Source organism: Eucalyptus grandis, chromosome 5 (assembly GCF_016545825.1).
Source record: "Eucalyptus grandis isolate ANBG69807.140 chromosome 5, ASM1654582v1, whole genome shotgun sequence".
Lineage (NCBI taxonomy): Eukaryota > Viridiplantae > Streptophyta > Magnoliopsida > Myrtales > Myrtaceae > Eucalyptus > Eucalyptus grandis.
The window spans coordinates 39,493,678-39,520,806 of NC_052616.1; the positions used below are offsets into that span (position 1 = coordinate 39,493,678).

Consider the following 27,129-nt stretch of genomic DNA (forward strand, 5'->3'; position numbering starts at 1 on the left):
TATATCACTTCATTATTAGTATCATTAGTATATAGTAGCTTTCTAATTATCATTGGAGATAACCATTGAAATTTGCCACTTTTTCAACATGAAAGGAGGAGGTGGGAGGTTTGAATCCTCACATTTTCAAGGGGTTGTGATAAGGACGATTTAGTTTCAAATGTGGGTTTTGACTCTCACGTCCTACAAAGAGGTAAGGCAAAAATTTAAAAGTAAGAGTTAAAATAGGAGTAGAGTAGAATCAATAAAAAAAAAAAAATTATCATTGGAGATTGTCATGTGGCGTTTTGATTGCAAGTGTTGCCTGCCTAGTAGCAAGTTGCTATAATACAAAAAAAAAATGAATAAAGATAACAAATAGGTCAATCTTGAGAAAAAATAAAAAATGATGGGATTTTTCAAACCGGATAACTAAAGTACAATCAAGCAATTGAACAATTATGATAAAAAATAAATAAATAGAAAACATCATCTTCTTATGCGAATTAAAAATCTAAAGAATCAATTAAGCCTACTAAGAAGAGCAATTAACCAATTATTAATTAGCACCTAAGAGTGTGTTTGTTTCGGGGATTGATTTTCAGACTTCACTCTTTTGATTTGTGGAAAATGGTTAGTTAACCAAAAACACTTTCTGGTCAACAAAAATATTTATGTTATACATTTAGGAAAGCGAATTCATAAATCTAAAGATGTGAAAATACTTTCATAATTGCTCATCTCGAATTTTGCAATTTTTTTTAGTGTTTGCTTTTCTTTATTCTTCTTATTTTTTTCCCTTCTTTTTCTTTTTATTTCTCCCTCAATCGGTGGCTGGGCCTCGGTGATGGTCAGCAATTGGTCATAAGCACGAGCAAGCGAGGCTCAACCTCGCTAGATCCCAGTGAGGTCAAGCTCGAGCTCATCAACCTCTCGCAACGTCGAGCCTCCTCGTCCTATGCTTATGCTTTTGGCTAAAGGTCGGCAAACTCGAGTCTTGCCAAATCACGGGGAGCTCGAGCTTGGTTCTAGCCATTGTCAGGCGAGCCTCAAGCTTGCTCGTGACTGTTGTCGGCTGGTCATGGTAGAGGAAAGGAGGAAAAAGAAAATTTAAAAATAATTAAAAATTCAATTTTTAGAAAAACAAAATAAAATATAAAAATTCAATTTTTTTTACAATAAAAAATTATTTAAAAACTCAAATTTTTTTTTTGGCCTAAGATAGAATCGTGAGATTGAAATCATTTTCCAATAGGATTCAAACACTAGAAAACACTTTCGATTATATATCATCAAGATTAAAAAAAAAAAAAAAACCATATTCCTAGAAAATGCTTTCTCATTTTCCTTGTTCATTGAGTTTCCGCGAAACAAATGCACTTTAAGTTAGATATCATATTTCGATTATACAATAATAATATACAGCTTTTTCTTGGAAATATATAGAGGTGATAAAAAATAAATGTGAAATTAACATCCAAACAAGAAAACATTATATAGCTATACCAAAGATAGAATTGCAAAACGCAACACATTAAAGTATCCAAATAGACTGTGTACAAGAGACGTCTCACGAATATATAGCTTAGCTATGATCAATTATGAATCTCAAGTAAATTCAATCTACGATAAAGTATGCTTTATATAGGTAAAGAAAAACTGTAATTGAAAAAAAAAAAATCCCATTGTGTTTCACTGAAAGTGGATAGTTGACGAAATTTTTTTCACTCAAAATCATTCTTTGGCTTTTTAAAATTAAGATGGGTTCTGTAACGATTCCAAATAGGAGTTGTACCAATGGAAGAAAAGGAACGTATATACTTCAATGGAATTTAATCAACGATGAAGCTTGATGACATAAAAAGTTTTGTTGGAATTTGATCGATGTTGAAGATCTGAAAACTAAAACTAAGATATATGCTAGAATTGAATTGAAAAATAGATATTTGAAACTACAACTAAAGTATAGGAATTGAAAGACGTAAAGATAGAGATAAATTTCTAAGATTGTTGAGTTCTTTGTTTGATCGATCGGGCTTACAGAAAGTGCAATGTGGCTATTTATAGCCCACAATCTACTATTACATACAACAGTTTCAATTTTGGAATTCTAATGACAAATAACTTCCTAAAGGCGGGGATGTCACAAAAATGGTCGCAGGATAATGTAAGACAGCTGTTTGTGCTTATGGGTCAAATTTTGCTGTTACAGGCGAGTCATTCATAGATTTTCGGAAATGCAACTGTGGCCTACGAGCGAAAATTTAGGTGCCAACCTAATGGGCCTATGCTTAAAATAAAGGAAAATGGAGTCAGTTTTCTGCTGGTATGTCTTTGAATTTCTTATTTAATCATTCAAGGATAGCCTTTTAGTAGCAAATTACTCAGAATTTTAGTTCAAAGCATAAAGACACTCAAGGGGTGCTAGGATGGTAACATTTCTAATTATCCGAGCTGCATTTCTTTGAAGATCCTACCAGGCTAGAGAAGAAGAGGTGTTTAGAGAGACATGAAGAGTTTTCACAAACACTTACTTTACTTCAAGGGACTTTACCCAACTCATTATATCCCTTGCCTTTTATAGGCATTAAAAGGTCACAAACAAACAAAAACTAAAATCACGGGTCTGAAAAACAAACAGAGACTTTGGAAAATCTAGTTGGGAATTATCCTAAGTGATGTGAACAATGACAATGAATAGTAATTTCCCTAGCCTATTACTATAGTAACTTGTTACAGTGGCTTTGCTATAGACCTATCTCTTGTCACGGGCATTGTCTTATGACTCATGAGAGTCAATAATTTCTTCCGTTATGGACATTGTAGTCATAGTCTGAGTCATCAGAATTATATGTCTCTATAAGTAGATGTTTTTTGTTTTTCCATTCTAAAAAGGCGAAATAAAAATTTATACATTGTCAAAGTTCATGTTACTAAAATGTGCTACATTAATTAAATATATTTTTTGGATAAGTGCACTATAAATTTTAAAACTTGTCATAAAAGTACAATTGCGTTTTAAAACTTTCAAAAAGTGCAATTAATTCCTCAAACTTATCACAAAAATGCAATAAAATCCTTAAATTTGTCAAGTTAACGTAATCAAGTCCTAAAATTTATTATATTTTTCATTTATCAAGTTAGACAGAGTTAATAGAAGGATTTGTTGGTATTAACTTGACAAATTTTAGGACCTAATTAAACTTTTTGGAAGTTTTACGATCCAATTACTGATTCATAACAAGTTTTAGAATGCTTATCTCTATTCTTTTTATTAGAGTCTCTTGGTTTTCTCTGTCATGGCATGTTATTTAAATGTAAAATTTGTTCAAATTTTTAAATGGCTAACATAAAAAACTCAAAAGACCATCTCTCTTTATCATTCGCCGCCGTGAAGGATGTGACGTTCACTGTGGAGGTAAACGGATGGTCTTCCAAGTCCACTAGCCCTCCAATGCGGACTCCCCTTTTTTTAAAGTAGTCTTGTTGACTCGGTTTGGTTTCACACTGAAGTAATGAGAGAAGATGAGGCGATATAACAGCATGAGACCACCATTGAACGGAAGTTCTGTTTCCGTAGGCATCAAGAATATGGAGGAGGAGAAGAACACAATCGGCGTCCGGGGTCTGCTAGCCGTGGCAGTCGTCTTTTGTCTGTGCTCTCTCGCCGTTTCAACGGAAGAAACGAAGCAGAAGCAGTTGCGGTTGAAGGAAAACGGGGAATTCAAGATATTGCAGGTGGCGGACATGCACTACGCCGATGGCAAGACCACACCCTGCAGGAATGTTCTTCCTTCTGAGAACGTAAGTTGCTCCGACCTCAACACCACCGCCTTCCTCCATCGGATGATCCTGGCTGAGAAGCCCGACCTCATTGTTTTCACGGGTTAGTTCCCTTCTTCTATTCTCAAACAACTCAAGCTACTGAATCACGTTTTGTGCTTGTACGTATTGTATAAGCATTCGCTCCACATCACGGCTCAGCCGTAGGCGCCAATCTTGACGAATGAAGGTTTCCAAAGCTAACTGTTTCATGCTTTTACAATCTGATGAAGGGGATAATATCTATGCCTCTGATGCGACTGATGCTGCAAGATCTTTAGATGCTGCATTCTCCCCTGCCATTTCTGCAAGCATACCATGGGCTGCCGTATTGGGAAACCACGACCAACAGTCCGCCTTGTCAAGAGAAGGGGTCATGAAACATATAGTTACCCTCAACCACACTTTGTCTCAGGTCAATCCTGCCGGGGTTGATCTCATTGATGGCTTTGGGAATTACAACTTGGAGGTCCATGGGGTTGAAGGCTCTGGTTTTGAAAACAAATCAGTCCTCAATCTTTACTTCCTCGATAGCGGAGATTATTCGAAAGTTCCCTCGATTTCTGGTTATGGTTGGATCAAACCCTCTCAGCAATTTTGGTTTCAACGCACGTCTTTGGAGCTTCAGGTATCAATGTTGCCAGTTCCTTTCTTCTGTCTTTACTGTCTTGCTCCTTATAGACAATAAAGTCAACACGATTCAAAATCAATAGCCATCATGTAGCTTCACAATGAAAAATAATTTAATTATTGTTAACAATTTACGTTTAAATATTTTCGGGGAAAATAAAAATATTTTTTATTCATTCATTTTTGTAAAAATACAATAATAATATTTAGGAAAATATTTTCTAAATCATTCACTGTAAAATAAAGGAAGGCTAAGATTCTTCCACCTTATCCCAACTTGTTGACAATAATTACATGATAAACTAATTCATTTTGGGTGTTTCTGCTGCAGAAAGCATATATGAGTAAGCCAGAGGCTCAGGAAGCACCGGCGCCTGGGCTCGCTTACTTCCATATCCCTCTGCCCGAGTTTACAAATGTGGTGAATTCATCTAATTATACTGGTGTAAAACAAGATCCCATTAGCTCTGCTTCTGTAAACTCGGGCTTCTTTTCAACTTTGGTAGAAGCAGGTGATGTTAAAGCTGTTTTCAATGGCCACGATCACCTTAATGACTTCTGTGGCGAATATACCGGTATACAGCTTTGTTATGCTGGGGGTTTTGGATACCATGCCTATGGGAAGGCTGGATGGGCAAGGAGGGCAAGGGTGGTCGTAGCAACATTAGAGAAAACAGACGAGGCGAGTTGGGGTCCTTTGAAGTCAATTAAAACATGGAAGCGCCTTGATGATCAAAACCTGTCTACCATTGATGTTCAAGTACTTTGGAGCAACAACACTCCAGGTATTCATTACAAAATCTCAGTCAATACACGGCATGCTTCCAGTCTTTGCTCGTCATTCATCAAATAGCCTAGAGGTCTCAACTTGTTTAGAGTACGTACATACACACTGGATATGCTAGACTAACGACTAATATGATGGGAAGAGACGCAAGCGGTGAGCATCATAAGTCTGTTTGACCTATACCGACTTTTCAACTGAAATTGGACATATAAAAGATCTATCAATTTCTCATCCTCTGATTATCTTGCTGAATCTCACTCCAGTCATATCAAAGAGACTTTCTACATTCCAATTTTGAAGTCCATATAGATAAATTTTTACTCTGTGTAGATACAGTTTTTGACATCTGATATTTAGGAAGCAAGCCCACAAATTTACTGGTTGCATCATCTTTGCGGAATGAAACTGAGTCCTTGATATATTCCCTGTGACATCTTGGGCATTGTAAATTGAATGCTGACCACTCTAGAATCTAAATGGTGCTATACAGTTTAGTATAGGTCAAATACCTTAATAAACACATACAATGGTCATTGCAGATAGCTGATCTGTAACAGTGAGAAGAAATAAGGCAAAAAACAGTAACAGAAAAATTTTGGACAGCAAGAAGTTTCGCTTTAAATTACCAGACAGCCCCCTTGTGCGCACTCGTGCGTGCTCGCAGAGGGAGAGAGGACTGTCGTAGAAAATAAACTCGATTGCATCAATTACTTTGGTAGTTTCATTTGCACAACTTAGTCTGATTCCAGCTTGTATCCTGTTGCTGGCTTTTCTCATCCTCTGTGCCAATTTTACAAGGAGCAGGTGGTACTTGAAGAGAACCGTGGAAGGAGGAGATCTACTTATGTACTGGAATAAGACACTCTCTGTCACGCATCAACTCTGCTAGGCTTTTGTTGGCAAGTCCCAATTTTGTATTGCATATTTATAATAAACAAAGTCCCAATTTTGTATTGCATATTTATAAGAATGTTGGAATTATGATCGGTACCCTCTATGGGTGAAATCAGCATGTTTTGTGCAGAACTATAGTGTGTTATTGAAGCTATTAAATTAATATCATATTACCGACTTTATTAGAATTACTTATTAACATTCTTTTTCAAAGAAATTATCTACTATTTTTAGGTTAGTAGTACTTCTATGAGCCATTTACCAATGTTGATTAGATCGTTTCCAAGTTATCAACATTTTTGGTGACTTGCTGCTACATCACTTGGTCTAAAGGCAAAGCCCTTTTTTCACTTCGTAGAATAAATCCAAAGATTACTCTCGCACAAGTTGTTTTAGTGTTCAAAATTATAGTATCCAACTAAACTCCTCTATATCAATTTTGAAACCACTGCAAAGTATGAAAGTTCAACTAGTTTCTCATAAAGATTACAAGAGTACAATGCCAAACTCGTCCTGATGAAGCTAAAACTAGAGGACAATACTATAAATATTCAGTTTATTTTGTGAAAAAAGTTCTATTGAAAAACATTTTTCTTAATCTCCAACATTTGTATCAACTAGAAAATAAGTAATTAGAATTTTTTTTCATATTCAACGAAAATTTTATGCTTAAATTCTAAAAAAATAGTTTCCTTTTTTGAAATATCAAAATTCTTTTCCCAACTTATGACTTGGCCTGTAAGATGTGAAACTTGAGCACGACCCTATGTCCGGGTCCCGAGACGCTGGGTCCTAGACTTCATTGCTCGTGTCCACGTCCTCGGTGGCCATGCCCTACACTTACATCACTAGTGCCTTGGCCCAGGTGCGTCATGGTCGGGCCGGATTCCTTGGTTGGTGTCTATTGAACTCATGCAACTCTTGCTTACCAAGGGAAAAGAAAAGGTTATCCACGTCGTGGTATAATTTCCTTGAAAACTGATTCGATAGTAGTTCAGAGATTTCAAACTCGAGTTTGGTCCATGATAGATAGATTTCAAATAAAAATTATGGGTTTTTATATGGTGGCGAACAGATAAATGTATGCGTACGCCCACATACCCATATTTAATAATGCAAATTTTTTTGTTTGCTCAAAAAGTATCAACAAACTACCTTTGAAATATGTGTTATAATATATTTTATTATTCTAAATGTGATCCCAATTTTATATTTCCCAATTAATTTCAATTTATTGCCAAATTTATTACCCACGTTTATTACCTAATATTTGCCCGTTAATATGTTATCATAACGGTCTTAATAAAATATATCGGTAACATAAGAAACGGAATAAAACGTTAGGTTGTCTAATTCAAATCCTATCACTATAGAAAACACACCATCTTGTTTGAGGGATATTGGCTAGTGGAATATGACGTACATATGTGGTGTTTTCATATCCGTGGATCGATCGTGTTTTGTGAATCTATCCAAGATTTTAGGGTTTTTCGCATTTGCAAATTTTCATCAATAGCTGGAGGTATGTTGATATTTACATTTTCGCAAATCGATTCTGAATTTTGTACGGATTTTTTTGTGAATGATAAATCGGAATCGTAAAGTTTTATTTAAAATTAGTCTTACAATATGGAGTAATGCAAACAAACAAAGGTCTTGAAAGGATCCTTTCTTGATTCTTGGACAAGAAACACAAGCAATGAGAAAATTAAAGGTACTGAGAGGAACAATTGTTGCCAGTCATGTAAGGGATAATTGATCGTGAATATAAATCGGAAGTAAAATTGAATAACTGATGCTCTTTTATTGATTGCCAGTCCTTTCTACAAATTAAAATTCAAATATTTATACCTATTACTAACTGTTTACTGTGATTATTAAGACAACTACGCAAGCTATACATGATTCCCACAATTTGACACCCCTATCCATGGAAACTTTTCTCTCTTCTTGGTGAGAGATCCTCTCTATCCATGGTGATAGCTAACCTAATTGCCCCCATCCCAAAACCCTAACATTACCATGGAACTCCCCCGTACTCCCCCGTTGAATCTCTAACCCTATTTTGGATATCCCTCCCTCTTCACTATCTTCCCCGTTGAAATCTCTCCCACACAAACATAATAACCCCAATCCAAAACCCTAACATTACAATAGTGCTTGCCCTTTGGATCTGACCACCTTGTTATGTATACCTTTATTCTTCGCTATTCCCCCGCCCCCCTCCCAAATAATAATAATAATAAAAATTACACCCATGCAACCAAACATCTTATGATTAGGAAGTAGGTCCACAAGTTTACTGGTTGCATAATCTTTGCGGAATGAAATTGAGCCCCTAACATATTCGTTGTGACATCTTTGGTAACGCAAATTGAATGTTGACAACTCTTAGAATCTAAAAGATGCCAGATAGTATAATACAAGTCAAATACCTTTATGAATGTATACAATGGTCATTGTAGATAGCGGATCTGCAACAATAAGAATAAATAAGGCAAAAAACGGTAATCGAAAAATTATGGACAGCACAAAGGTTTACTTAAAATTACCAAACAACCCCCTTCCATTCATGCACATAGCGCATGCTCGCACGGGGAGAGATAGATTGTCGTAGAAAAGAAACTCGATTGTATCAACTACTTTGGTAGTTTCATTTGCATAAACAACTTGAATCTTGTTGTTGGCTTTTCTCATCCACTGTTTGCCAATTTTACAAGGAGCATGTGGTACTTGAAGAGAACTGTAGGAGGAGGAGATCTACTTGTATGCTGGAATAAGACACTCTCTGTCAAGCATCAACTTAGGCTTTTGTTTGCAAGTCATATCGTTGTATTGCATATTTGTCTAAATGTTGGAATTATGATTGATACCCTTTATAGGTGAAATGGGCATCTTTGATGCCTATTGCATGCAGAACTCTAACATCTTATTGAAGTTAGTAAATTTATATCAAACTATCGACTTTATTAGAATTACTTATCAACATTTTTCTAGGGATAAGTGTAATAGAAGTCCTAAAACTTGTTACAAAAGTATTATTGAATCCTAAAACCTTGCAAAAAGTTCAATCAAGTCCTAAAACTTGTCAAATTGATTCAATTGAGTCATAAAATTAACACCATCAAATTTACTAATGGAAAATGTTGACGTGATGCGGATGTGACATTTTAAACAAATTTTCATTTTCCACATGGCTTTTTTAATTTTTTTATTCAAAATTAGATTTAAAAACTAAAAAAAGAAAAGCTAAAATTTATTTTAAAAAACTTTAAAAAAGAAAAAGAGAAAATGGCAGCTCCTCTGTGTCGTGCATCGCTAGAGGGGCCGGCGATAGTCGTTGGCCTTAGGGGGAGGTCGCCGCCCGCCGACCGCCCGACTAGGCGAGGCTTCACCAACCCTAGGCAAGGGCCGGCGACCCTCGCCAAGCATGGGCGAGGGCACCCAAATCTAGGCACGCCGGCCCTCACGGGAGGCCGGCAGCGTGCTCGCCTTGGGCGAGGCCTCGCCTAGGTCCGGGCAATGATGGTCGCTGGCCCCCAATGAGGGTGGGTGAGGCCTGCGGGCCCAAGGCGGTGAGGGACCCCCGGTGTGCCTAGATCTAGGCGTCCCACCCACGCCCGCCCTCGCCGGGGTCGGCGAGGCCTCGCCTAGTCGGGTGATGGCCGGTGACCTCCGCCCAAGGCTGTGACCATCGTCGCCCCTCCGGCGATAAGCAACAACGGTGGAGGAGCTGCCATTTTCTCATATTTTTAATAGTTTTTAAAAAATAAATTTTAGTTTTTTTTTTTTAAATATAAATAAATTTTAGTTTTTAAATATTTTTTAAAATTGAATAAAAATAATTTTAAAAAGCCATGGAAAATAAAAATCATTTAAAATGCCACGTTCGCGCCATGTCAGCATTTTCCGTTAGTAAATTTGACGGTATTAACTTTAGGACTCAATTAAACTAATTTGACAAGTTTTAGGACTTAATTGCACTTTTTATACGTTTCAGGACTCAATTGCATTTTCATAACAAATTTTAGGACATCTATTGCATTTATACATTTTTTCTTTCGATGAAATTATCAGATATTTTTTGGTCATCAGTACTTTTCAATTTGAATTATCAACTTTTCTCAGGACTTACTAACTTTCTATTAAAATTACAAAATCTTGAATCAAAGTCCAGCTTTGAGGCACTTTAACATTGATGCCACGGTCATGTAAATGACGTATCTCAAACACAAGTTATTCAAAAGATAGGCCATTTCCTTTTATAATATGGTTAATTCCACGAAGAACTCAAAATTTCTATAAGTGTAATAAATTTACTACAAACTAATTTTTTGACTGCTAAAAATTCCAAATTGGTTCATCAGTGACAAACGTACCTTGTTACTATCAAATTATTAAGTTAGATTATAATAGTTTGAGGTTTTACCCTTTATTTATTATTGTATATAATTTTGTGATTTTTCTGATATTAATCTAATTTAATATAAATTAACAGAGGATAAATTTATCACAAATATACTAGTTTTGGGGGTTTTTTGGAGTTCAAAAAAATTAATTTGGATAAATTTGTTACATATGTATAGTTTTAAGTTTTAGTTATCAAAAAAATTAATTTGGGGTAAATTTGTCATGTGTATACCATTGTATATATTTGCGTGGTATTAATTCATTAGTTTTCTTATTATTTCATATGATGTAGCATGTTAGAGATGGGTTAATATCATGAAAAATCTTCAATTAGTACACATGTGATAAAATTACCAAAAACTAATTTTTGACAAACAAAAACTGAAATTGGTACATCAACAAATTTACTTTATATTAAATTTTACCATCAAAATGTTAAGTTAAATGACATGTGACAATTGATGAGTATCTCAGTTTAAAGTTTTACTCTCCGTATGTCACAAATGAATTTGCCAAACAAATAATCAATGTACCCCCATGCTTGTATCAAATTCTCAAAATATTGCTATATATTGCATTTTATTTCAAGATATCTTTTATACTTACCAAAAAGTGTCAATGTGAGTTGCAAAATAGTATATAGTTTTCAAACTTTGACTCAATTCCAGCCCAAATAAGAAAGGGTTAATGCAACAAAAACCTCAAATTAATATATTTGTTACAAATTTATTTCAAACTAATTTTTTTATCATCGAAAGCTTCAAATTGATATACATGTAATAAATTTCCTCTTTGTTAGTTTCACTAAATTTTACCATCAAATTTTGAGATTAATGACACATGAATAGTTATTGACCTTGATTTTTAATCGATGCATCATTAAAAGGAAAAAAGTCGAGATTCAAGTTTCGATTGCGACGGAGCCCATTCTCTTGACCAAAAAGTGTCATTTTTCATTTCTTTCTTTTACATTGTTAATTTTTAAGCAGTTTTTAGCATTTTCAAGAAAACCCAAAAAAGTCAAATGGTTGACTTTCGGATTCAACTTTTGGTCAATCATTTGACTAAAAGTCAACCCTAGGTTAAAAATTGACTTTTTACCCAAAAAAATTCCACTTAACTTTAATTTCACTTTTTCAAATCAATTTCTTGATAATTCAAAGATTTGATCCAAAAATCAACTTTTTAGGAAAAATCAACTAAATGGTTAACTTTTGGTCAAACCTTTGACCCAAAAAAATAAAAAAATAAAATAAAATGAACAACTAAATTTCTTTTAATACCAATTTGATTTTGTGTAAAAAATTTCATAAAATTCAGTTAAGAACCTTGATTTCGGAATTTTTAGTTTTAGGTTCTAAATTGACCAAAAATAAAATTACTTTTATTCTACTTATAATTAGGTGTAGTTTCTTTTTTGACATTTGGTTTAAGGGCTATCTGAAATCTGTTTGAGCATTCAATTTTGTGATCTATCGAGTCAAAATACGAATTGCCATTTTTAGCCGTAATTATGAGACTCAAATCGATCATTCATAACTTACAAACGAATAATTGTTTCTCACTCATTTTCTTAAGATAAGTCCAAATTCGAGATTGATTTTGTGAAATTTACACAAGAACTCATTAATTTGAAGCATTTTATCCTCCCAAGCATTAGCAAATTAAGCAATTAAGATTCAATCGACAATATTCAAATCGACCAATTCATAGCTATGGTTTAATTTCATGAATCTAGGTCCAATTTTAATATTAGGCCTATATCCATTTTTGACCTAAACTTGAGTCCTTCAATTCAAGGTCAATTTGAATATGACAAGTGATTTTACATATGGGTAGCTCATTAGATAGGGCAATTGTGACACTAATTGAGTTCAATTTTAGTTAATTTGTAATTTTGCCCATTAATTGCAAATTTTACCATTTTAGCTCTTTAGGCCCAATTCAAAGCACCCATGGTTTCAACTCATTTTTTTCCACAATAATCATTCGATTAGGCCAATAAAAGGCCCTAGATCACATTTATAAGATTTGATTAGCTTAATTGTACCTTAATTGGTCAATTTCTTCATAAAAATGATTGAAGTCATTTTCAATTTGGTCATTTAGGGGTCAAATTGCATAAATTTTTGACCCACAAGAATCCCAAGTTGACAAAATAGCAAAAACTGGACCAAACTAGTCAAGAACTGGTCAAAATCTGACCAAACCGGATTGAAGCGGTTCGGTCCAGTCTAGCCGATCGCCGACGGGGACTGGGCCGATTCGGGCCTTTGTTGGCTAGATTCTTGATCCCCAGCCACTGGTTTTGGAACTCTCTCAATCCCCATTTCACTTCTACACCTTCAATTTCTCAAAATTTTACAAATTTGTTCTCAAATTTCATCAAATTGCAAATTAACCCCTAATTAGACATTTTGACGCAATTCCTGATTTTGGCTTGGTTTTTTTGCAAATCAAACCTACTAATCAACAACCCAACACCTCGAGATCATGATGGAGACTTTGAAAAGAATTTTTGACCGTTGGATTGAGATTTCGACTGTCGAGTTGAACCAACAGCCAAAATCGCTGAATGTGAGGAGTATATAAATGAAATCTTTAGTATGAAATATCCTCTCTCTTCAGGCCTTTCTCTCTCTTTTCTCCCTCTAAAATCCAGCCCAAACTCACTCACTCTCTCTCTCTCTCTCTCTCTCTCTCTCTCTCTCTCTCTCTCTCTCTCTAAGTTTCAGTTCACCTCTTGGACCGATTTTGTTCTAGGCTTGAATCGGCAGTCACTGGAGCTCCCAAGCATCCAAGTTGCTGATGATTTGTAGTAGCACAGGTCTTTGACCTTGCCGTGAATAAAGAAGGTTAGATTGGTGGCCGGATCTTTAACGGCGGCCCGATCTTCGTCGGCCCAATCTTCGTTGGCAAGTCAAGGCCGATCCATTTTGGACTAGTTCTTCCTTTTTTCCATGAGCCGGTGGTTTGATTAATCTCAATCTAAGCTGTAGTGACCGGATCTACATTCTTGGAGTCCCATCAGTGATTTGGCGGCTTGATCCGATTGATCATAGTAGAAATCGATGAAAATCGCGATGAAGGTAACGATTCAAAACTTGAATCCGATTAAGCGAGATCAAGTTAGTCAATTGAGGCTAGGATTCAAGATTATGAGCTTTTACATGCTTAAGATCAATGAACATGAATGCTACAATGATTTGTCAACAAATTGAATGATGACCGTGTTTTTGAGCATAATCTGTGATTTCCATAAGTCTGTACATAGGTCATTGTTTTGGCTAAAACGAGTTTGAAATGACCTTGTTTTAGCTTGAGTCCTTTTAGGATTAGATAATAGACATCTTGAGCTTCAAAAGGATAGGTTGCATGCCCTAATTGAGTCTTGTTTGACCCTAAAAAAATATCTCCGAAGATTAATGATTATGTACTAGTTTAGGTCTTTTTCGATTCTGATTCTATTCCGCCTTTTGGCTTTGTTATTTTTGTGCCAACTTTCATGATCATTTTTTGACAAAATTTTCTTCATGAGTTTTGTTTCATATTGTATTATACATCTTTTGTAATTTTTTCATGATTTTTAGATCTGTTCAATTAGGTTAGATCTACTTAGATCTAGGCTTAGGTCAATCTATTTCATATCGATCTCTGATTTTGCTATTTTTGTGCTGATTTTTGTGTTGAGTCTTGGAACAACTTTCCTCATGAAAGTTGCTTGTATAGGTGTTGTGCATATTATGTATTTTTTTTTTTTTTTCAAAATTTTTAGACATGTTTAGGTAGGTCAAAATTGCTTAGATCGGTTCGAGATTTGTTTTGATGAAAAGTCCATAGATAGGTCTCAAATCAATACATCATTTATTTAATTGATGATTTTTTTTGCAAATGAAATTGAGTCCATAAATGCATCTATTTGGTCTCAAATCCTCATAAAATTTGAAATACATGATACATATGTTTAATTGATGCATCCTTTATAAGGTTTTTATATTAGCAAAGTGAGTCAATTGCATGCATTAGAGTAAAATGTACTGCAACAATATGTGCTGGACATACAATTTGGTAGGTTTATGCATGTTTTGAGGATGCCTGAAATCATACTTGTTATGTAAACTCAATACTAAAATGAAACATTGTCATATGGGCAGCTTTTCATGCTTGTTTGAGTCATTTAGTGATCAAAATTTTACGATCATACCTTCTTGTTGATTGAACCACATGTTGTAAGGTTTGCATACATGTTTAGGTCATGTTCATTGAATATCATCTTGCACATTAAATTTGTCTAACAAAAAGTGTTGATCGCACTTAGGATTCCCAAGCATATCATTAGAAATCATGAGTCATCTTATAATATCATTTGAACTGTATAACATTTTGCATACCAACTTATGATTAGATGACTATCCAAACTTTCCGTCGCATTCAATCCTAAGACTCATGTGATTTCTGCATGCCGTTTATGCATTCTTTGAGTGATTTTGAGGTTTTCTAATGAATGATTATGTCTGTTTTCTTAATTATCGATGCGCACACTTTTAAAGATCTCAATTTTAAGATACCAAATTGACCTAATTTGGACTCGAGGTCTTTTAGGAGGATGTAAGACACACTTATAAGTTTTTAATGCCACTGATTTCATTTCAATTGCTCATCATTTGGATCAATTTCCATATTTTCAAAACTAGATCTCGATCTGGACAATGGATCAAATTCGGACTCTCGTTCTAACCCCTATTTGGACAGACTTTTCATATTTTTGTTCCATTTTTTTTATTTGGAATCTGAACTCAGCCTCTTAGTGAAACTTGCTTGTCATCATGTTAACTATGTTGTATGTAAATTTGATGATTTTTAGACATGTTTTGATAGGAAAAATTCCTGTGACATTAGCTGAATGTCCCGTTGTTTTGGCAAAATTATGATATGTTATTGCTTGTTATTTGATTTTTGTAAATTCATATGTAACTCGTGCAAGAAAATTTTCTTCATGAAAATTGTTCATTATCATGTTGTACATATTATAAAAAAATTTCATAGTTATATTGTCAATAGGTATTACTCAATTTTGCTGTCCTTACACGCTTGTTCTGAAGTTTCCTGATGTAAACATGATTGTGATTGTTTTTTTTTTGGTAAAAGGTAAAATGATTGTGATTGTTTAGTTATACTTTTTAGGCTAATTTGTGCATGAAATTAGGCCACACCATCTTCATGAAAATTGTTCTAAATGCTTTGATCTTTGTTATTAAACAATGGCCTTTTCAAATTACATCTTAAAAAAATGCTTTGGTGCATGTGATGTTTCTTAAAAACAATTTATGAAAAAGTTTTTCTTCAAAATTCAATTTGGCTTAAGGAAAAATCGTGATTTGGACCATATTCAAAATGCCTGCGACGCCTGTAGGTGCTTTTATGCAAGCCCCAGGCTAGCCTTGGCAATTGAATGTGTTCCATAGCCTAGATATTCCTTAATCCTAAATATTTTCAAACCTTTTTAAAATCCTGTTTTGACATCGTGAAAGTCACGGTTTGAATTGTATTCAAAATGCATGCGATGCTTATGAGTGCATTTATGGGAGCCTCGGGCTAGCCTTGTCAATTGAATGGCTTTCATAGCTGAGACATTACTTTGCCTCAAAACTTTTCATGAATGATTTTGAGATATGTTTTTGAAATATCACATGTACCCCTCATACATATAATCTCATCATGCACTAGAAATTGCTTGTGTTTGTAATTGGCGCATGCTCTTGGTAATAAGTGACCCGCCGACAGTTCACTTTCTTGCTTGATTGGTTGAGAAACAAGGTCCAAAAGACCAGTATGCATGTTTAAATTTTTACAATACATGTGACTTTTAGATGAATGGTAGGGTCAATGCATGATATCGAGAGAAAACCTTAGGATCACGTAGATCGCTTGATTAGGAAAATCGTTATTGGTAATGTGAGAATACAATTGATCATCAATTGCTATAAGTCACAAAACATTGATTGAATAGGTGTCTTAATGGGACTCTTGCATGAAGGACAAATGCCGACCTGAGGGCCCAAAATTTGACATTCGTATTGGACTTCCTTTAAATGATTGATCTAGACATGATGTCTTGTTTTTTATTGTTTTAATGTGAATGCTTATTTCTTTCCATTGTATACACCTAGTTATGAGTTTTCTTAGATTAGGTTTAGATTAGGACCCCGAAAACGGAGAAAGCGAGAAGATAGTGGAGGTTGATGTCAATTCCGATCATTATCATGTACTATTCATTTCCCTGACATATGTCTTGGGTTTCATTTGTTGTATGAAGCCCTATGAAACCCGACGAGTTGCAGGTTTTCTCTCTTTCTCTCATTTTTTTCAATTGTGTTTCTCTTTTATATTTTCTAGGATTGCATGGTAGATTTACTGCTTTCTTTAATTGTTTACTTATTATCTTGTAATTTCAATTCCGTTGATTGCTTTTTTTCTTTTCTTGTTTTTCTAGAAATAGAATATAATGAAAATGATTAACCACGCATGATTGCTTAGTTTAGGACTAATGATCCTGAAAATGACGCATGGTCATGTCAGGAAAACATAACATACTGTTTAGGTACTGAAATTGCGCTAATAGAAATATTAGCATAACCCAAGTCTCTGAATCTAGATATTAGTTGCATAAGAATCGAGGAAACACTCATAATCCTTGATTGGATTTTCTTGCCGACCACCAAAATGAGGCTAGTGGCGACTTCCGTCTTATTTTTAGGTTCCCATAAATAACTAGATCGTATAAATAAACCCATCGCGCGGGGTATGAGTTTTGATGAAACTCACTACGGTTCAGTATACTTGATATGGGAGTACCCCAAAGGATGAAGTGATGCCATCCTTATGAGCAAGGCATATTGTCGAGAGGGCTACCATGGTAAAAGTACCCTTAAATTTGATATCCACACCTGACCCCTTCTTCTAAGATGTGTTGCCCATGTTGGTATGGATCGCGATACTCCGCTTGTCACGTGAGGTACGAGCTTGAGAGAGTTCGCGATCTCGTGGAGGGAATTCACGAGAGGCTTGATCCAAAAGGCGAGGTGATGACGTCTTTTGGAACACGAACCATGAGGGAACTCTCATGATTAAGTACCCCTAAACCTGACATTTCCCCATTTTTTCCTCGTGATGATGAGAGATTCGTGGGCGGTGAGATAGAGTCGAGACAACAGTTGACAAGTGTACCAATTTGAGATTTTACTCTCTATTTGTCACAAATGTATTGGTTTTTAGTTTTTGTGGTATTAATCCAAATTAATAGAAACTAACATAGGTATTCTAGGATGATCCTTTGGAATAAATATCAATTATTGCATCTCTTACCTCTCAATATGATCTCCGACAAGCAAAAGTGAGAGTCGGCCAATTCAAGCAAGTTCTGGCAACAATTAGAGGTGGTGTCAACCACGATTGGGTTGGATACTTTGATGAGGCTAGTTGCATGAAGAGATTGGTGGTAAAAAATTGGAATTCTGCTGGTGAAGGGTCGGAGCTTTGCTAGAGCAAGGATGCTAAGAGAGAGAGAGAGAGAGAGAGAGAGAGAGAGAGAACGATATGGGGAAAAAAAAAGATATGGGAAAACAGTTTGGCCAAAAGAAAGATATGGAAAAATATTGAGGTTAAATTTTAAAAATGACTTCCTAATCTTACACCTCATTATATGATCCAATGGCCATAGCTCATTACTTAAAGAACAAGTAAGGAGTGTTAGACACCCGTAGTGTCAAAACTTAGTACGAGTGGATACTTAAGTACGAAAACTTTCAAAATGTATACCAAGTGCAAAAATCGGAAAAGAACGAAAAGCTTTAGTGCCAATGGTGAAAATTTTCGGCCAAATTATTGATGTGGCCTTTTCCAGCGGTATTTTTTATTGACGTGGCAATTTTTTTAAAATAAAATATTTACATGGCGTTGACTTGGCTAGATAAGCAAAAAAAAAAAAAGGTCATTTTGCCCCCAAATTTGATTTTTAAATTAAAAATAATAAAATAAAATAAAATAAGAGGCAACATTCAGTGAGGGCTTCTACAGCCCTTGCCACCACTACCCACCATCGTCAGAAAGGGCTTCCATAACTCTCGCCACCGCCGCCCTACCATTGTTGGAAAGGGTTGGTGATGATGGGCTGGCAGTGGCGAGGGTTGTGCAAGCACTCACCGAATGTTGTTTTTTTTTTTTAATTTAGTTTTTAAAATTTAATTTAATTAATAAATTTGAGGGCAAAAAGATGTTTTGCACATTGATTATTAAGTGGATATTTCGGTGAGTTACGTGGACCACTTCTATTACTAAAAATCATGCCACGTCAGTACTTAAGTATCTAATTTTAAAAAAGTAACACTTAAGTGTATTTTTGGAAGTTTTGGCACTTTTAAAAGTCCACAAATGCTAAGTTTTGGTACTTAAGATGTATTTTAAGTAAGCATATGATTGACTCTTGTTCTTTCGTATCGATAGGGACATGGGACCCTCTAAGGCCAAGATTGAGTGAAAAATGAATGGCGTTGGTGAGGGTTTTTAGGGATTGATGACATAGATTGATTTTTGATAATTTGGGAAAATGACGTTTTGTTAGATAGGCAGAGAGGGGGCCAGCCATGGGACTTTGTGCTGTATTTTTTTTTTAACTTTTGTGTTAACTTGGTTGACTAGGGTTAAAATTGGTTAAATTGGATTGACCTAATTTGACCCATTTGAACGGAGATTCTCAATTGTTCCATTTCTTTTAATAGGGGATGGGCTTGGCCACTTCATTTGGTTCTCCCATTGGGCCGAATTGAGTTGCGGTCAAATTCATCATTTTGTGCTTACTTCTCCAAATTATTTTAATTGTGTCCAAATTCATATTGAAAGTGATTTTGCTTGAACTAATGGGATTGAAAAAAGTTAATCATAACCCTAAACTCGCGTTCAAACATTAGCCGGCTCATTTGAACATAAAATCTTAAAATAAGCACGACATCTTGAGTCATTCTAGTTTCCTAATCCAATGTTTAAAAATGAATTAATTAGTGAGTTTTGAAAATTTGTTGGCGAAAATTTAGAAGGTAACACCAACGGAACATACAAAGATATTTTTCTCAGTTACTCAACTTCTTAAAATCATATCGTGTATTTAATAAAGTTTTGCTAGAAGTAGAAGATCCATAAATATTGGATTCGAAGATATTTTGAATGGTGTACAAGTTAATAATGATGAAGAACTAGTGCTGTTGCCAACACCAATTGATCATATTCCCCAACATTGGTGATCCACAATACAAAGTTCAAAATCTGCACATCACCAAAGGATTGGAGACTCAACTCAAGTCATCCTAAAGAGCGAATCCTTGAAGCAAATGACAAAGAAATCAAAACCAGATATTCATTTAAAGAGTTGATGAACTAGATAGCATTAATGACCAAAACTGAGCCTAGAGAAGTTGATGAAGCTATTGTTGATGAGAAAGGGATCGAGGAACTTTGTGAATTCAAAGTCAACAAAGCATGGGAATTTCTGCCTCCTCCTCATGATCATTCATTCATTGGAACAAATTGAGTATTCATAAACAAGCTTGATGAAAAAGGTAATGTTGTATGTAACGAAGCAAGACTAGTTGTAAAAGGATCCTCGTTACTCATATATAAATATTAGAGTCTTCGAGGAAGTTTAAAGAAAGACTACTCGCTTCATTGTCCTTGACATTGGATTGAATCTCACATCGTGCTTTGATTCAATGCTTAATCTCTATTAACAATTGGAAATGTCCTGGCAAATTCCTTCTTGTTATGACATGATCATCCAAACTTTCGACTCGATGACACGAGCAAGCCATCTTATCTTAGGTCATTAGTACTTACATAAAGTAAGGCTCAATAGTCTAATCATATGGCAGAAGGTTTAGGGGCCTCCAATAATTAATTCTCGACTGCAGTGCAGTAATTTATCTTATTTCTTGTGTCAATTTGACGTTACATCAATATTATAATTCACGTGTCATTTTTTACCATTGACAGTGTCACGTATTAATTAATTTGTCGGTTCAGTGAGAGTGGTTGACCGAAGATTTAAATTGCACACATCGAGAAAGTTGAGAATTTGGTTGCATAAAATAAAACTTTGAGAATCAAAGATCAAGAGAGTTAGAGAATTTAATCGAACCAAATAACGATTAAACATCAAAGTTCAAAGTATAATTACACTAGCATCAAAGCTCCTTATTTAATTACACGAACGCTGAAACTTAAAGTATTAATACTATACTTAGCCCTATCTTTCCTTATACTATATCTCAAATATGAAAAAAAAATGGAAAAGTGTGACTGAATGTCTTCAAAGCATTCTCACCAGGAATCCGGATGCAATGTATTGACCAGCTAGGTAGCATCGACACACGACACGCGACACGACACAACATGACATGCGACACGCCATTTCTCAAAAAATAGAGAATTCCGACACGTTCCAACACGTTAAATATTAAATAAATATTTTTATATATACATGATTAATTATTATATTTAAATTAATTTATTCAAATTCATAAATAAATAAAAAATAAAAAGAGCCTATAATAAATCTATACTAATAACATTAATAAACTTATCCATAAAAAAATTGAAAAGACATTTTTTTTTTTACTTTAACAAAAGTTATCGATGAAATAAATAACTAACGAAAGATTAGAGTCAAAATAGATTTATATTTTCCTACGATGATCAAAATTTATTATTATTTAATATCTAGTACTTTATTTTTGAAGTAACTTCTTAACCCGTCTATTTATTTATTTTTAAGCCTTATCATGTATTAATAAAGTTATTTAATGTTAAATATTTCTTTTTAGGGTTAAATGGGTCCCACCCATTTATTTCAGCACGAGTTTTCTTCCCCACCCCCACCCACCCCTACGCTTGTCACTTCCCCTGCACAAGGCTTTCTTTCCCCAAAAGCCGTCGACGCCTTGTCACTCTCCTTTCTCTTCTTCCTAAAAACAGCCCAAAGGGCAAAAACCCTAGCAATCACCTTCTTTCTCCTCTCCCTTTGCTCAGTCTCCACCTCTCTCGCCTTGTCACTCTCCTTTCTCTTCTTCCTAAAAACAGCCGAAAGGGCAAAAACCCTAGCAATCACCTTCTTTCTCCTCTCCCTTTGCTCGGTCTCTACCTTTTTCACCGCTGCCTCGCCTCCGTTCTCCCCTTTGCCGTCGTAGCCTCGCGTCCAGCCCTCCATCACGGCGTTGCGGTTTTCCATCTCGGCGTTACAGTCGGCGGTCGTAGCCGACCGAGACGATCGAGAAGGCTTCTCGGCACAGTCGGCGGTTGCAGCCATCTCCACGTTGTAGTCGGCGTTGCAGCCGGCGGTCTTAGCCCTCCCTCGCCGTCGCTCACAGCGTCGCCTCGGCTCCCTCACCCTTGCCTCCACCCTCCATCACCTTCTTCCCTTCACACCTGCAGATTCACCCACAAACCTCTGGACACGCACCGACGCGCGTGTCGGAAACTCCGACATGTGTTGACCGCGTGTCTGAGCGTGTCCGAGCATGGCGGACACGTGTCGGAGTGTCCGACATGACACGGAGGCCCTTTGAATGTGTCCGTGCTTCCTTGTTGACCAGTGACTACTATTATCATATTTCATGCATGGACCGTGTAGAGTCATTCATTGCATTGTGATCTCATGATAGTTCCCAGTTGCTATGCCTAGATCACATAATTGGATATAATCTCATAAATAAATATGGAAGTCTTCTAGGAAATCTAAAGAAAGACCGCCAGCATCCTGATCGCTACCCTCGGATGGAATCTCAAAATGTGCTTCGCTTGATGCTCTATCTCTATATTCAATTGGAAAAATCCTGGAAATTTCCTTCTTTTTATGACATGATTATCCAAATTTTTGACTCGATAATGCAAAGTCTGCCAAGTCATATTATCTTAGAATGTTAGCACGTACATAAAGTGGGCCTCAATAGTCTAACCACAGGACAAAAGGTCTAGGGGCCTCCGAGAATCAAATTGCGATTAGAGGGTGGTGATTTCCCTTTCATTGAGAAATTAATCATCACTCATCATGGAAAATCATCTTTAATCGAACCGAAAATTTTCCTCAAAATGAAATAGGGAAGCTTTTTTTAGTACATTTATCTCTATTTTTATTTATTTATTTAATTAGAGCCTCTTGGTTTCCTCGGTCATGGCAGGTTCTTTAAATGTAAAATTTGTTCAAATTTTTAATGGCTAACAACTCAAAGACCATCTCTCTTTATTATTCGTCGCTGTGAAGGATGTCACGTTCACCGTGGAGGTTGACGAATAGTCTTCAAGTCAACTGGTCCACCGATAAGGACTCCCATTTTTTCAAAGAAGTCTTGCTGACTCTGTTTGGTTTCACACTGAAGTAGAGAGAGAAGATGAGGCGATATAACAGCATGAGGCCACCATTAAACGGAAGTTCTGTTTCCGTAGGCATCAAGAATATGGAGGAGCAGAAGAAGACAATCGGTGTCCGAGGTCTGCTGGCGGCGGCGGTTGTCCTTTGTCTGTGCTCTGTCGCCGTTTCGACGGAAGAAACGAAGCAGAAGGAGTTGCGGTTCAAGGAAAACGGGGAATTCAAGATATTGCAGGTGGCGGACATGCATTACGCCGATGGCAAGACCACACCCTGCAGGGATGTTCTTCCTTCTGAGAACGTAAGTTGCTCCGACCTCAACACCACCGCCTTCCTCCATCGGATGATCCTGGCTGAGAAGCCCGACCTCATTGTTTTCACGGGTTAGTTCCTTCTTCTATTCTCAAACAAATCAAGCTACTGAATCGCGTTTTGTGCTTGTACGAATTGTATATGCATTCGCTCTACATCACAGCTCAGCCTTGGGCGCCAATATTGACGAATGAAGGTATTAAAAGCTAACTGTTTCATGCTTTTACAATCTGATGAAGGGGATAATATCTATGCCTCTGATGCGACTGATGCTGCAAGATCTTTAGATGCTGCGTTCTCCCCTGCCATTTCCACAAGCATACCATGGGCTGCGGTATTGGGAAACCACGATCAAGAGTCTGTCTTGTCAAGAGAAGGGGTCATGAAGCATATAGTTACCCTCAAGCACACTTTGTCTCAGCTCAATCCTGCCGGGATTGATCTCATTGATGGTTTTGGGAATTACAACTTGGAGGTCCATGGGGTTGAAGGCTCTGGTTTTGAAAACTACTCAGTCCTCAATCTTTACTTCCTCGATAGCGGAGATTATTCGAAAGTTCCCTCGATATCTGGTTATGATTGGATCAAACCCTCTCAGCAACTTTGGTTTCAACGCACGTCTTTGGAGCTTCAGGTATCAATGTTGCCGGTTCCTTTCTTCTGTCTTTACTGTCTTGCTCCTTATAGACAATAAAGTCAACACCGACTCAAAATCAATAGCTATCATGTAGCTTCACAATGAAAAATAATTTAATTATTGATGACAATTTACGACTAAATATTTTTGGGGAAAATAAAAATATTTTTGTGAAAGATACCATAATAATATTTAGGAAAATATTTTCTAAATCATTCATTTTCCGCAAAACAAAAGAAACATAAGATTCTTCCACCTTATCCCAACTTGTTGACAATAATTACATGATAAACTAATTCATTTTGGGTGTTTCTGCTGCAGAGAGCATATATGAGTAAGCCAGAGGCTCAGGAAGCACCGGCACCAGGGCTCGTTTATTTCCATATCCCTCTGCCCGAGTTTACAAATGTGGTGGATTCATCCAATTATACCGGTGTAAAACAAGAGACCATTTGCTCTGCTTCTGTGAACTCGGGCTTCTTTACAACTCTGGTAGAAGCAGGTGATGTTAAAGCTGTTTTCAATGGCCACGATCACGTTAATGACTTCTGTGGCGAATATACCGGTATACAGCTTTGTTATGCTGGGGGTTTTGGATACCATGCCTATGGGAAGGCTGGATGGGCAAGGAGGGCAAGGGTGGTCGTAGCAACATTAGAGAAAACAAAGGAGGGGAGTTGGGGTCCTTTGAAGTCAATTAAAACATGGAAGCGCCTTGATGATCAAAACCTGTCTACCATTGATGTTCAAGTACTTTGGAGCAACAACACTCCAGGTATTCATTACAAAATCTCAGTCAATACACGGCATGCTTCCAGTCTTTGCTTGTCATTCAACAAATAGCCTAGAGGTCTCAACTTGTTTAGAGTACGTACATACACACTGGATATGCTAGACTAACGACTAATTTGATGGGAAGAGCCGCAAGCGGTGAGCATCATAAGTCTGTTTGACCTACACCGACTTTTCAACTGAAATTGGACATATAAAATATTTATCTTATTCTCATCCTCTGATTATCTTGCTGAATCTCACTCCAGTCTCATCAAAGAGACTTTCTACATTCCAATTTTGAAGTCCATAGAGATAAATTTTTACTCTGTGTAGATACAGTTTTTGACATCTGATATTTAGGAAGCAAGCCCACAAATTTACTGGTTGCATCATCTGTGCGGAATGAAACTGAGTCCTTGACATATTCCCTGTGACATCTTGGTCATTGCAAATTGAATGCTGACCACTCTAGAATCTAAAAGGTGCTTGACAGTTTAGTATAGGTCAAATACCTTAATAAACACATACAATGGTCATTGCAGATAGCTGATCTGTAACAACAGTGAGAAGAAATAAGGCAAAAAACAGTAACAGAAAAATTTTGGACAGCAAGAAGCTTCGCTTTAAATTACCAGACAGCCCCCTTGTGCGTGCTCGCAGAGGGAGAGAGGACTGTCGTAGAAGATAAACTCGATTGCATCAATTACTTTGGTAGTTTCATTTGCACAACTTAGTCTGATTCCAGCTTGTATCCTGTTGCTGGCTTTTTTCTCATCCTCTGTGCCAATTTTACAAGGAGCAGGTGGTACTTGAAGAGAACCGTGGAAGGAGGAGATCTACTTATGTACTGGAATAAGACACTCTCTGTCACGCATCAACTCTGCTAGGCTTTTGTTGGCAAGTCCCAATTTTGTATTGCATATTTGTAAGAATGTTGGAATTATGATCGGTACCCTCTATGGGTGAGATCGGCATGTTTTGCACAGAACTCTAGTGTGTTATTGAAGCTATTAAATTGATATCATGTTACCGACTTTATTAGAATTACTTAGTAACATTTTTTTTTCAAAGAAATTATCAACTATTTTTAGGTTAGTAGTACTTATATGAGCCATTTACCAAGGTTGATTAGATTGTTTCCAAGTTATCAACTTTTTTGGTGACTTGCTGCTACATCGCTTGGTCTAAAAGCAAAGCCCTTTTTCACTTTGTAGAATAAATCCAAAGATTACTCTCGCACAAGTTGTTTTAGTGTTCAAAATTATAGTATCCAACTAAACTCCTCTATATCAATTTTGAAACCACTGCAAAGTATGAAAGTTCAACTAGTTTCTCATAAAGGAGAGTACAATGCCAAACTCGTCCTAATGGAGCTAAAACTAGAGGACAATACTTCTAACCCAAGATTCAGTTTATTTTGGGAAAAATTCTGTCGAAAAACATTTTTCTTAATCTCCAGCATTTGTATCAATTAGAAAATAAGTGATTAGCATAATCAAAGAAAATTTTATGCTTAAATTCTTAAAAATAATTTCCTTTTTTTAAAAATCAAAATTCATTTCCCAACATATGACTTGGCCCTTGGATGTAAGACCTTAAAACTTGAGCACGACCCCTATGTCCGGGTCCCAAGATGCTGGGTCCTAGACTTCATTGCTCGTGTCCACGTCCTGGTGGCCATGCCCTGCACTTATGTCACTAGTGCCCTGGCCCAGGTGCATCATGGTCGGGCTGGATTCCTTGGCTGGTGCTTATTGAACTCATGCAACTCTTGCTTACTGAGGGAAAAGAGAAGGTTATCCACGTTGTGGTACAATTTCCTTGTAAACTGATTCGATAGTAAGTCAGAGATTTCAAACTCGAGTTTGGTCCATAATAGATAGATTTCAAATAGAAATTATGGGTTTTTATGTGGCGAACAGATAAATGTATGTGTACGCCCACATACCCATATTTAACAGTGCAAAATTTTCCTTCAATTGTTTGCCCAAAAAGTGTCAACAAACTACCTTTGAAATATGTGTTATAATGTATTTTATTATTCTAAATGTGATCCCAATTTTGTATTTCCCAATTAATTTCGATTTATTGCCTAATTTATTACCCCGTTTACTACATGATATTTACTCGTTAATATATTATCATAACGGTCTTAATAAAAATATTGGTAACATAAGAAACGAAATAAAACGTTAGGTTGTCTAATTCAAATCCTATCATTATAGAAAACACACCATCACGTTTGAGGGATATTGGCTAGTGGAACAAGATGTATATATGTGGTGTTTTCATATCCGCCAAAATCGATAGTGTTTTGTGAATTCATCCAAGATTTTAGGGTTTTCGCATTTGCAAATTTTTCATCAATGGCTGGAGGTATGTTGATCTTTACATTTTCGTAAATCGATCCTGAATTTTGTATGGATTTTTCTGTGGATGATAAATCGGAATCGTCAAGTTTTATTTAAAATT

The 27,129-nt window shown here is 36.1% G+C and overlaps 2 protein-coding genes across 5 annotated transcripts; both read left to right on the forward strand.

Annotated features, from left to right (window-relative positions):
* Positions 1-3,515: 3,515 nt before the first annotated feature.
* Positions 3,516-25,690, forward strand: LOC104428887 (probable inactive purple acid phosphatase 29). 3 transcript variants are annotated; one of them, XR_005550876.1, is made up of 5 exons: positions 3,516-3,865; positions 4,035-4,429; positions 4,763-5,216; positions 6,017-6,107; positions 25,545-25,690. XR_005550876.1 is itself a non-coding variant. In XM_039312089.1 (4 exons), the coding sequence occupies exons 1-4, from the start codon at positions 3,523-3,525 to the stop codon at positions 6,031-6,033; spliced, it is 1,209 nt and encodes a 402-aa protein (XP_039168023.1). In that variant the 5' UTR covers positions 3,516-3,522; the 3' UTR covers positions 6,034-6,208. The 3 variants fall into 3 exon arrangements, 2 of the variants coding, with proteins under 2 accessions (XP_039168023.1, XP_039168024.1); XM_039312089.1 differs by lacking the exon at positions 25,545-25,690 and having other exon boundaries at positions 6,017-6,208; XM_039312090.1 differs by lacking the exon at positions 25,545-25,690 and having other exon boundaries at positions 3,519-3,865; positions 6,023-6,208.
* LOC104446978 (probable inactive purple acid phosphatase 29) lies at positions 22,965-25,690 on the forward strand. 2 transcript variants are annotated; one of them, XM_018872937.2, is made up of 4 exons: positions 22,965-23,317; positions 23,486-23,880; positions 24,205-24,658; positions 25,454-25,690. In XM_018872937.2, the coding sequence occupies exons 1-4, from the start codon at positions 22,975-22,977 to the stop codon at positions 25,468-25,470; spliced, it is 1,209 nt and encodes a 402-aa protein (XP_018728482.2). In that variant the 5' UTR covers positions 22,965-22,974; the 3' UTR covers positions 25,471-25,690. The 2 variants fall into 2 exon arrangements, with proteins under 2 accessions (XP_018728482.2, XP_039168025.1); XM_039312091.1 differs by having other exon boundaries at positions 25,460-25,690.
* Positions 25,691-27,129: the final 1,439 nt, after the last annotated feature.